Source organism: Falco biarmicus, chromosome 2 (genome assembly GCF_023638135.1).
Source record: "Falco biarmicus isolate bFalBia1 chromosome 2, bFalBia1.pri, whole genome shotgun sequence".
NCBI lineage: Eukaryota > Metazoa > Chordata > Aves > Falconiformes > Falconidae > Falco > Falco biarmicus.
In genome coordinates, this window is record NC_079289.1 from 17912454 (window position 1) to 17925619 (window position 13166).

General features: G+C 37.0%; 1 protein-coding gene across 1 annotated transcript in view; it reads right to left on the reverse strand.

Annotated features, from left to right (window-relative positions):
* The window catches only part of CWF19L2 (CWF19 like cell cycle control factor 2), an 84349-nt gene that overhangs the window by 40963 nt on the left and 30220 nt on the right, over positions 1 to 13166 (reverse strand). The window contains exons 9-10 of the mRNA XM_056328705.1: positions 12573 to 12669; positions 8779 to 8868 (exon numbers count right to left, since the gene is read on the reverse strand). Of these exons, the coding sequence (XP_056184680.1) occupies positions 8779 to 8868; positions 12573 to 12669 (187 nt within the window). The remainder of the gene's footprint in view (positions 1 to 8778; positions 8869 to 12572; positions 12670 to 13166) is intronic.

A 13166-nucleotide genomic window follows, 5' to 3' on the forward strand; every position in this document is an offset into this window, starting at 1 on the left:
TCATTGGCTGATCAAATTCTCCTTTCAAAACTTCATTTTGAACACAACAATTGCGTGTCATTGCTTAAACATAGAAAATATATTGGTAACTTATGGTTCACACTTTTGTTAATGGTTTTACATGTAAATTATTAAGTCCAAAAAGGTTTAATACCATGTATTTACCAAGGCTGCACAAGGACCAAGAGAAGCATCAACAAGGTTCTATCTTTCCATTTCAGACTGGAAGTTTCTACTGCACCAGAAAGGCTTTCCAGGAATGCTTTTGCTTATGTTTTTCTTGGGGTTGGGGCAGTGTCAAATTTGTTAAAAAAAAAAAAACCACACAAAAAAAAAACCCAGAACTTACTCTGAGGAAATACAGTGAAAGAGTAGATACAGCAGTAAAAATATGCAGAAATTCAGCACAGTATTAGGAGAAAAACAGCTAGAAAAAAAGGCACCATCAGCTACCAGCTGCTGCATGGCATTTGGATATGGCTTTTGCTTCCAGTGCCAAAGCATACTGCAAGGCTTCTGTATTATCAGTTTGAAGTCTAAAAAGTTTTTATCTCTTCTGCCCTTTTAATACTTGTTACATGCACTGAAACCAGTAAGAAATTTTACATCATTTAGTTACTGATACAATTTCTTCAGGACTTAATTGCAAAACCCTATTTCCTATAAATTACATTCAGTAAGTTAAGCCACTTTGTCTTAATATGGTTTTGCCTATCAATAATTGTGTGATTTTCTCTTACTGACATCAGCAAGAGTATTCAGGAAATACACTCACCAGAAACTGCATATACTTACTATTTTTGAAAAGTATGTACTAATGATATTAAAGCTGCTGCTAAAGTATGCCCACTTTATTATTCCTTGTTCCAGTCAGAGCTAGCGAAGACTTTGTACGGAAAACAGAAACTTTTGCTGAATGGCACAGCCATCCTGCAGACAAGATTCAAGTGTGATGGAACAGCAGGAATTAGAAATTATGAGCTGAAAACATCTGAGAGTAAACAAGTCAAGAGCCATCTGTGGCAGCATCTCCCCATCATCTGAAGTTTCAAATGAAATCACAGATTTTTATTGCACATTTAGTGAGGATCATTAATCCCCAGCATTCTAGTTTTTATACAAGTATCTCAGCTATATTTTTCCAAGAATCAGTATTAAACAATTCTTTAAATGTTTCTCCATATATCATAAGTCTAAAAGCATTACTACAACTTCATTGTAGTTCTGCATTGGGTATGTCACAATGAAAGGCCACTGAACCATGCGTTATTATAACATGTTACAGGTAATTTTTGACAATCTAATATTTTTATTGCAGTAAAATATCTGTGCTTATAGTCTGAATTCCCAAACCTAAAAACAAACATGCTGGCACACCTGCAATTGTGAATGCTACTTTTCAGGGTGATTTGGGTTGGGTTTTTTTGTTTGGTTTTGTTTTTTTTTAAAGAAAGAGACACACTATATATCAGAAGCATTCATTATTTTTCTTCTTTCACTTCCAATTCCAAAGCATTAATCACTATCTAAATTTTACATGTATACACACATATATACAAACATACCACTTTACTTTTAGATAACTGGTTCTTTTTCCAAGGAATCACTGTCATTTTTAAGATATTTTTGAAAAGGCTAATCTTGAAAACACATGAAAAATAAAGAAATATTCTCATTTTTCCCTATTATCATTATTGGAACCAACAGAATAGTATTTTGTGTTTGTTCCACAACTGATTCCTCTCAGCTACTGCCATAATGGTTTACTTGTCGTAGGATAACAACTGTGCTGCAAATAATTTCTCTGGATAAAGATCCAGCATGTTCCATGCTGTCTCTCAATGCAGAACTATATGTAATGGCATGCAATGGATGGTATTTTATCATAAATAAGATTTGATGTATAAGCCAAGCTGTTGTATTCCATTTCCTTTCTGAAAAATGCTAAGTGCTAATTGTTCAAAGAGGAGAAGAAGAAGAAAATCCTTTATACTGAGCTAGCTTCCGCAGAATTCTCTCTCAGTCTTACTCTAATGCATCCTGGGGATCCAAACATCAGACCTTCAATACATCAAAATTTGTGTTCAGTTGTAGTTTGTAAGAGGAGGTGTTGGAAACCTAATTATTCCTATTATTTATACTCAGGAAGAATAAGTGAGAAAAAAAAGCAGAAGCATTTGAAGTACATGAAGCTCTTGATAGCAATGGACTGGAGCATGTTACAGACACAACAGGTAGCCTAGAACAAGTTTTCACCTTTAAAGCAGCGGCATGTCAGCCAGATGCCTACCGTAAAGTGAAATACAGCGCCTGCCAAGACTGAAGACTATTACTCCACAGATATCTTTCATGCCCAAGAGGCTTTACTGAAGCACTACATACCCTTCATTAGAAAAACTCCAGAAAATTTTTTTCCAAGTTTTTTTCTCAATCTTAAGGAATATTTGTCTTATGGAATACATATATGTAGGTATTTTATGTATGTGTGCGTGTGTATATCTATATCTATTTCCATCATTGTTTTATTCCTTACACTTTAAATACATTTATTAAATTAATCGTACTAGGCTGAAGGCTAATGGACTTTCGTAAAAAAATCAGTTATTCAAATGAAGATTTGCTATGCTGAAATCATTTGTATTTTCCTTACAATTTCTCAAAAACATGACAGAAAACTTCACTCTCTTAAATGCTCTGAGTATATCCTCTACCATGTTCTTTTGCTCAAAGTACCACACCTTTTATCTCTCATTCAATTTTGTACTGATTTCATGTTTTAAACACAATTCATCATTACTAAAACCTGTCTCTAGCAATTACTCAGCACAGACTACTTTGTTTCCTGCATACTGATTAAGTGCTATGGAACACAGTAACAGGCTTAGGGTTGAGAAGCCTTTTTTCCTTTTACGCCGTACTTCATCTGGAATTAAAAAGTTGTAGAAGATGCATACACTTGTACTTCATTAATCCATCACCATGAACTGAGTCTAGTTTTACCTAATTTTGTATCATGTCAATGTACTTCCCAATTTTAAAATTAAAACACAATTAAGTCAGTTTGTAGCGACACAAAAGGAAACTGATTTTCACTTAGCAGATCTGACTCTAAGGGACCATATTGAAGGAAGCATGAAAAAAGATGGAAAAAAACTGAAAAGGCAAAGCACACAAATAATGCACATCATAAATTATTTAGAATCATCATAAAGAACATTTTCTACATTAAGATTAAAACATAAAAGCAGCTACATCAGATCAAACCAAAACCTGACATGCCTTCTCCAGCAGTAGCCAAAAGTGAATGCCTAATGAAAAATACACAAAAGATGCCTGCATTTGTGACTTAGAATAAGAGCCAGGCATCATTTCTGAACAGCTCTCCAGGGATTTATTTTCATGAACTTGTCCAGTCTCTCTTTGGATCTACTTAAGCTCACAACATCCTGGAGCACCCATTCTGTGAAGAATCACCTTTTTTCCACTTGTTTTCAATCTGCCTTTTCAATTTTGACTAGATGATCATTGTTGGACTAAATTATCATTGTAGGTCCCTTCCAACTGAAATACTCTGTATCTTGCCTCTTTTTCATTGAAATTTTACCTCCCAATTTCTGCACCACCAAAAACCACCGTAAGTGATGTGCCTCAACGGAGTGCTAATGTTCCAGATATGTTTTGTTAAGTAAAAATACAGAATAAAAGCATAAATTACACCCAGTACTGACAACGGTAGAGGTGACATCCTCATAACCTCTGCACTCAAATCAAGAGTTCTGCAGCACTTTCAGGTAACAAAAATAACAATCTGTACTTAGAGGTAAACCATGAACACATGGAAGTTATTTTTTAAATGCTGAAGTCTCCAGAATTTTCTTCTGTCTCCTTACATTCATTAAGTACTCATCACCTATCCCAACGCAGAAAACCTATGGTACAACAGCTACACTCAGTCAGGTTGACGTCTCTCTCACGGGAGCTGAGTACACAAAACCAGTTGAGACACCCATGCACTTTGCACTTAGCGCTTTTAGCCACAGACTTCCCATTTACAACAAACCCAAGGTCTCCACCCCATGACTTATCTAATCCAATTCGCCATAAGGCTTGTTTGGTGTCTAGAACGCTTAAACTGTTGTTCCAATCTAATTTCATGTTTCAAACTATAAATATAAGGACAAAAATCTTTATTTAATATTACTAATACAGAAAATAACCTGCAATGCACTTAAGGATATCAGATATTGACACATTTAGAGTGCGAAGAGAAGCAATATTAATAAAACTTACTTCTTACCTTGCATTATCTTCCTGTCTAGTCTGACCGTGTGTTTCACACAGCCTTGTTACTGAGGGGTTTTCCCAACTTACTGCAGCCCAAAACATGGTCATGTACTCTCACAGTCCTTCTGCTTACTGTAAAGAAGAAAACTTCTATCTTCTCAACTGCGTATTCAGGCATTAAGCCTGATTAAGAGCAATGCTTCATAGCTCTCCTAGCACAACTAGCTAGGAAAATACTTATGATAGCACACCAGTTCAGAGGCTATTAAGAAACAATTATCCTCTATTTAGGTTTCATATATATGTTGTGTGTGTATATATTTGTATTTATTTATATAGATATAGATATTTTATCCAAAAAATACTAGCTACAGGAAAGAAGTCAGAAAAAGTGCAATTGAGAAATCAAATATTTAAGATGATGCAGGGGAAAAAAAATGTGGAAAAAATGAAACAACTTTAGTGAACCAATATCCCCCAAACAATATTCCCTAGTATGTTTTGTTAAATAACAAAAAAGCAAAATAACTACCCATACACCTTTAAGGGGAATATGGATAAAAACTAACCTCTTCAAAAGAACACACAAATTTTCTGAAAAATTCATACGTCAATTCAGGCAAAAGAATTCCACTTATAAAGCTACTCAAAAGCCACAAAATTTAAAAACAACTCAACTAATAAATTTTCATCTTTTCTGCACTTTGGACACATGGAAGGCTAGCAGCCCAAAAAAAAAAAAGTCAAATTTTAGGCAAAATAGGGGCTGGTAGTGCACAGAACAAACACTTCAATACTGCTGAAAAATGGTTTAAGACAAAGTTACTATTTTCTTTTTGATATCAAAAGAAACCAAACATGGTTTAGCCTGTACTGAATTTTCATGTGGGATATCTTTATACACAGAAAACCTGTAACATTTTTATTTATGGGTGTTCGCTTCATTTAATAGAAACATCACACAAACTACCAAGAATAAAGAAGTAAAAAAGAAAAAAACAAACCCACAATCCAACCACCACCAGAAAAAAAAGAAAACAATCCACTTGCTCAAGGTAAATGTTCGCCACAAAATTGCCCAAGTGGGTTTACTCAGGACGCAGCTACAGACTTCTCTTCTGCTTCAGTATCTTTTACAATTTTCTTGCTATTATTAGTCTCTACCTGCAACATCTACATGCATCACAAACAGCAGGTCTTAAAACTACAGATGACTTTGGCCAAAATGAAAACTAGTAACAAAATAGTCTTACCAGGATCTGTGTGCTTGGTGAAATAAATCAGCAGATAAATGTAAGGTTTTTAAACGCTAAGCACCAGCATTTGAAAACTGTACTTCAAAACCACATTTTTGGGGTTACTTGGGGTAGAATTCTTGTCTAAATCTATCAAACTATAAAAGCTAGATTTGCCTCATTCTCACAAACAAAACCAGGATTCAAGCAACCACTTTACAGTCCCATCAGTCTGTACTTTTTTGATCACTTTAAGGCAGAATAAACCAGCACTGCTGTCAAAATAATTGATCCTGTCCTCTGTACAAACCACAGCTGCCCGGGCGCATCCCCTTATACTAGCATGAGTCTTCAGTCAGTCACACAGTGATCTGAATTGGGAAATTGATCCATGTTCAATTAATTAAGGAAAAAAAAAAAAAAAGAAACCAAAAAAAACTTCCTAGGGAGATGCACTTAGAATTGCCTTCACTGCTTCCTGATTTACCTCCCCAGTTCTAACAGATGTGAAAACAAGGCAAAGCCATGTTTCAGGATCTTTCAACATGACATTGACCATGCTGCTCCACGGGACCGGAGACAGTCCTGCCTGAATTAAAATCCCTCGTGTTTGTTATTGGTAGTGGAGGTAAAGCTATCAAACTTTGGGATCAATGGGACATCCATTTGGAAAACCACTTCTGTGGCAACTGCTTCACGTATCTTACTTGCAAAACATCTGGCTGAATTGACTAAGGCTATCACTTGGGTGGTCAATATTATAGAAATACTGATTCATACAGTACCAAATACACTTTCAAAGCCAGCTTCTCTTCTGTTACAAGATGCTTTCTGAACACCTGAGCTGTTCAGACACACCATATGATACAGCTGGCCCTTGTTACACAGGAGTACCAAACACATTGTGCTTGTGTTCCAGTAGTCCGAAGTCAGTTTGAAGTTGTAAAACCAGTAAGACTACCCTGGCAACTATCACAAGGATAGGACTCGGAACAGAGTGACTGTCAGCTTTGCTGAACTGCTCACGCTCAAAAAGCCATGTAATACAGGCTAGAAGTAGCCATGAAACAGGCACAGGCAAGACATAAGTAAGACAAGACACGGTAAGCCTCTAATATGTACAGGAAGACTTTCACCCTCTGGTTAGCAAGCCCTGGCACTAATTAAAACCCAAATGATTCAAATGAACTTCAAGGTTTTCACCATGGTTTGGGGAGTCACAATTTACCACAAGCCTACAGCAAGTTGTAAAGAGGTTGATACTGTTGTGGTATGATGCAGTTCAAGATTGACTCTGTTGTATCCGTAAGGGACCATTTGCATTGGCAAACCATGGAAAGCCCAAAACAACAGGACTGTCAACAGCCCTGGTTCTCACAAACTAAAGATAGTTTCTGCAAGACTAACATAAAAATAAGCATTCTGAGATGAACAGACCTAAAAACCAAGTTCTGCATCTGGAATTATGTAAGAAGCAGATCCTGAGCTTCAGAGAATGCCAACATGGAATCACAAGGGTAGACATTTTTCATCCTTCAGAGAGGAAAGTGCCCTGTTTTTAAACCATTTCAGTCTTCTAAAGAAGCTTGTATCAATCACAATACTGAAGTGGTCAATGGGGGCTTAGTCCAGCTCCCACAGGAGAGGAAGAAAAAGAGGGGGTGGACGAGGGGTATTCACACCATTTTCACCATGTTTAAAGGGAATGCAGGACAAGGAGTGGACATGGCCTGTTAAGTCCCCAGACCCTGCTTGAGTAAAAAAGCACACAAGAGTGCAAAACTGAATATGGACAGGATCACAAAAGATAAACCATAATTCTCTTATAGGATATTCATGAACAGAAATGACTAAGCCAATCCCTTTGAGGCTTTAGGAAAGCAAGATGGTATTTCCAATCTAGCCAAGTCTGTAACGCACCTTTCTTCTTCAGTAAGACTTACTGGACTACCCATACACTTTTCAGATGCCAGTCCAGAGGTAGATTAGGACCCATGTCAGGCCAGAAGATTACAGACTATTTCTTCTCTGTCAGTTGATCCATCTGAATCCTTAAAACTTTTGCATTGCTGAGCTTGGTGTTTCTACATGTAAGGAGGAGATCCCTATCAGGATGAAGACAGGTAGAAAGAGAGGCCTCATCCTAAATATGTTTTAACTTGTTGGGTTTTTTAAATTATTTTTCCTCCTGAAAATTCAAGTAGAATTTACATTTGGTACTTTGGCAATGACTACATGCTGCAAGTTTTAAAAATCCTTTAATTAAAAATTAAGATAAAAATAAAACAACAGTTAAGACTAAGGCTGACCAAAACTTTTATTCCTGACCCAATTTTTAAGGAACAGGTCTTTAATAACATTTATGAGGACCACCCATAACATGCCCTCTACCTTGAAATCTAAAAATATGAACGGATTTTTTCCTGTATTATTATACAATTCCAATCTGCCTTATCCAGGGTTTTTTGTATATACATGAAAAACACGCCTAAGAATTGCACTGCAATGAAGCAGTGCCTACCTACACAGAGCTTTTGTAATCTTAAATTCTTGTGAATTCAAGGCCTGAGACTTTATACTTTAACACTATTGTCACAACGCAGTCAGTAAGAGGCCACAAATTAACCTCCAGTTCAGTCTGTCTACTAAAGACTGGAGAAATACTAGTTAAGGTATGAGATCTGAGATGAAGCCTTTTCAAAAAATGTATTAGTAGCTTTTCAAACTCAGCTGACTTGCAGCTGAATTTTCACTGTGGAATTGGGGTCAAATGGAAAAAGAACATTAGGTTTTGCCTAACAGTCTCCTCTCCATCATGGGGACAGAGCTCACAAATGAAGATACTGACCCTGTTTCCTTGTAGCTATATCGAAGTTGGTATGGAAAGAAGATTATACATTTCTTGAATACCACCATTTAAAAACAGCCACATTGGAAGTGCCAGCTTCTTCAGAGACCGGTTATGTAACAGCCAGCACAGTCAACAACACAACACTTACCAGTTTTATTCTTAATGCAAGGTCTATATCATTGCTGAGAAAATATTACCAAAAAAAAAATTCCTATGGAAGCTGCTAAAGTGAGTACAATGGAAAAAGTTTTCTTTACCACCAAAAAGTATAATCCAGTCTGAACAGTAGCTCACCTAAAGTCACACCTTGTAATTCTCCCAAGTACCTTTCATGTTGCCCATAATTCAGCAGCTACATGCATTATACCATTGTGTTAGCACAAGAAAAGAAGAATATTTTCCCCTTACCTCTCTGCCAGACTTTGCTGGAATCTGCCCTTGAGTCTCTCTCAGTTTGCGAGCGTTCTCAAGTTCTGCTTGAAGTTTTGAAGCTAACTCCTTCAAAGAAAGTGGTAGTACTCATTAGCTGAACGATTTTAAACTTCTAGAGACCTTTATATCAAAATTAACTATTCATGCTATTTGTTCATGTTTTGATTTTTTTTAAACTCTAATGACACAAAAGACTAAAGAAAACATCAATATAATTCACACAATCCTTTACTGAAGATTAAATTATAAAAATTGTTTAGAACAGAGGCATCTAAAGTATAGAAGCATTTCTTGTCATAAAAGCACCAGAAAAATTACGTTTAAACATTATTCAGTTATGCTAATAAATGCTTTGTGTAGCTAAGCATAGATACTACTTTATGTATAGAAAGCTAAATAAAGCTGCCTGAACACATCAAGTGTATAAACTTTCCAGGTTATGCTACATATCCTATTAGTTATTTATATAGCCATATACACACACAAACATACACACACATGCACACAGTGGGTCTAGGGAAATAGCTCTCACATTTCTGCTGTACAGTTTCACATCTCTTTACACCACATGTGTGACTTTGGTACTTAAGAACTTATTTTGGGTATTAAAATGGATGACAGGTAGAAAATGAGAACTGTTTACAGTCTTGTGTAAATTGTTTTTCATGCTCCTGCTCTCATCCCCATTTATTAAGTAAGTACAAGCATTTCAGAATACTTTGGTTTGCTAAGAATTGCAAAGTGAAAACCGATCAACCTATAAGAAATACAACCCTTTATACTCTGACCACTTTGCCATTTTCATTGGACTCCAACTATCATGCCTATACCTGCTTCCTCAAAATTCATCATTTGATGAACACCAAGCAGCAAGTCAGTAACAAAAACAGATTCAGATTTAATTTGTCCCACACGGTCAACCTGAGGTCCAGCCACCAGGTCATGCTGTTACATAACCATCTGTTATGTTGTGTGGGAATTAACTTGTTTAAACAAGCTGCATTTTCAATCTGATCAGACAAAGTCCATGAAAAAGTATTTAAAGAGCAGCAAGATAAAGATTAGTTATTTTATTATTTCTACTCTGCTGCTTTGTGGGGCGTTTTAAAATAGGTTAATTGAAAGTACATGTGTACAAAAATGTATATATAAAATTAACAGTAAAATTATAATGTTGCCTTCTGCTACAAGATTTTGACAAAAATAAACCAAAATGGTAGAATAATAAAAGAATCACACTCTCTCCACAGAACATCTATATATATTCAAATTGCTCTTATTCAGTTACTGTTCAAGATTGGAAAGACCCACACTTGTGCCCAAATTTTTATTTGGACAATGCTATTGATGCTAAGCAGTAGAAAAAAAAAAGTTTACAAATTTTTGCAGCTCTCCATGAGAGTCTTTGGAAAACCTTCCCCTCACTAGTACTTTATAGCAAGTAGTGTATAGATAGCTTCAGTCATTTTCCTCTGTTTCCTCTGTAGGAAAATGTCTTAAAATAATATCTTAAATGAATAACACCAGCCCCTCATAAACCTATCATATACTTATATTCATAAACATATTTTTCCATGGTAGTGTATTTTTTATATGTTACCTAGGAAAACTACAGATTAAAACATGGATGCATCTATCCAAATCATTTAACACTTATTTTACTAGCAAATATACTGCTTGACGTTACTTTTAATTCATTTTTGAAGCTGATAAAATTTCAAATGCACAGGATTTCTAGAAAAGGTATATTCAAATTTTATAAAGCTACATACACACATTTGTGTCTAAAGTCTGTGGAAAAAGAATTCATAATATAAAATCAGTTTGAAAAGAAAATATTTATAAAATAGACACCTTCTAACAAAATTTAAATTAAGTGATAGGGCCTTTGACACAGACCACCACCATGCTCTAATCCAGCAATAAATTTGTACGCCAAACATCCTAAAACTTCCCACAAATCAAAGAATTAATGACTCTCAGGAAATATTAATTTGGCACAAGGTTGTAACACACATTCACAGAATCACAGAATGGTCAGGGTTGGAAGGGACCTCTGGAGATCATCTAGTCCAACCCCTGCTAAAGCAGGGTCACCTAGAGCTGGTTGCACAGGGTCAAGTCCAGGTGGGTTTTGAATGTCTCCAGAGAAGGAGACTGCACAGCCTCCCTGGGCAGCCTGTGCCAGGGCTCCATCACCCTCAAAGTAAAGCGGTTCTCCTCATATTCAGAAGGAACTTCTTCTGTTGCAGTTTGTGCCTGTGGCCCTTGTCCTGTTGCTGGGCACTACTGAAAAGAGCCTGGACCCATCTTCTTGACACTCGTCCTTAAGATATTTGTAGACACAGATAAGATCCCCCCTCAGTCTTCTCCAGGCTAACCAGGCCCAGCTCTCTCAGCCTTTCCCCATAAGGGAGATCTCCAGCCCCCTCATCAGCTTTGCAGCCCTTTGCTGGGCCCTCTCCAGTAGAGTTCCCTGTCTCTCTTGAACTGGGGAGCCCAGCACTGGGCACAGCACTCCAGATGTGGCCTCACCAGGGCAGAGCAGAGGGGAGGATCACCTCCCTCCACCTGCTGGCCATGCTCCTGCTGATGCACCCCAGGATCCCACTGGCCTTCTCGGCCACATGGACACACTGCTGGCTCATGGGCAACTTGCTGCCCACCAGAACTCCCAGGTCCTTCTCAGAACTGTTTTCCAGGAGGTCAACCCCTTGCCTATACTGGTGCATGGGGTTGTTCCTCCCCAGGTGCAGGACCTTATATTTGCCTCTGTTGAACTTCATTAGGTTAATTAGGTCTTCATTAGGTCTCATTTATTACATCTTAGTGATGCAGATTTTGGTGAAAATAGACTGTCACAATAGGCAAGGTGAAAATACAAAGGTCCATAGTCATAGAATTCACTTCTAAAAAATGTTACTTTATTATATCCTTCAAAAATTTCAGGAGTACTTCCTTAAGAGCAGCTATTCAGAGCAAGCGCTTGAAAAACATAGCTTAAAAACTAACAGACTATGACCTTGTAACTGAAACTTACAGGCAGTATTACTGAATGCAATTAACTCACTACAGCCATACTTAATGTAATAAAAAAATATATACTTCCAGAGGTTAGAGTGTTCCAAAAGAGTGAAATTCTTGATCCTTCAGGTTGTTGCCTGAAACAAGCATTCTAAAGCAACATTAAACATGCAGCTGTTTATCTCAGCTCCATGGACCCAGTCTCATTCAGGGTAGATACTTTGTGGAGCTCACCACAAAGCATTACATAGCTGTTCTCATTGCAGAGCTGGATGCAATGGCCTATGGGTCCCTTTCAGTTTCACATTTCAATATAATAATAAGTATGCTTATACATCAGACTTATGGACCACAAGCATCTACCTGTGACAAAGCTGACGAAATAACAAAAGCTCCAGATACTGTCTACCTTGTAACACAGACTGGGAGCTTTGTAGTTTTCACTTGCTCCCTGATTAATAAAAAGACATTAAGAGCTACAAAAAAAGGCAAAGAACAACTGGTTTGGGACACGCTGCCTAGCCTACAAAACCTGGGGACCTGAATCCTCTACTCTAGTCTATGAATCATTGCATTTAAAGCAGAAGTTACACTAAAAGCAGTACCTTCAAATCCTACCTGATCAAAATTTGCAGGACTTTATTTGCTTGAATCATTACTTTTTTTTTTTTTTTTTTAACGACTATATCACTACAAGCTTTAAAGAAAAATTGCAGGAAATCATGATTTTTTTCCAAAGACATTACCATGTCGCCCATGAGTTCTGCTTTCACAATCCTTGCTCCCAGTCTGTTCATCTCCTCTTCACTAAGAACCTGAGGCAGCTCATCCTTTGATGTGTATCTGTAAAACATCAGCAGCATTAAACCCATAGAAAAACAATGTAGTGTTCACTTGTGTAATTAAGTATTACATGCCTACTGTACTGGTACCTATGCTCCTATTGTCAAAATAATTGATAACAACATATTATAAAAACGTATTTGCAGTCAGAAGTTGCCAAGGCCTCCGAAACCAAAAAGCTTGAACAAAATTTTTACAAGGTATGTTCCCTTCTACTTTTGAGATCAATTAAAATGAAAAGCGCTAACTATGAACATTTTTTCAGCATTAAAAGAACAGTCAAGAGCCAGCAGCAGGCATGAGCAGGCAAAAAGCAAGGAAAAGAGGAGCAGAAAGAATAATTTAACCCACTCTAATTCTCCTTTCTGGTTTTGGTCACGCTTTTACTTTGCAGCTCCAGCAAAATCACCTATTTCCCAGTTCTTCTGTATGCCAAATAGCCTTCCATCACTTTAAAGCTATTTATATGCCCACACGTACCTGCTCACAGTACAATC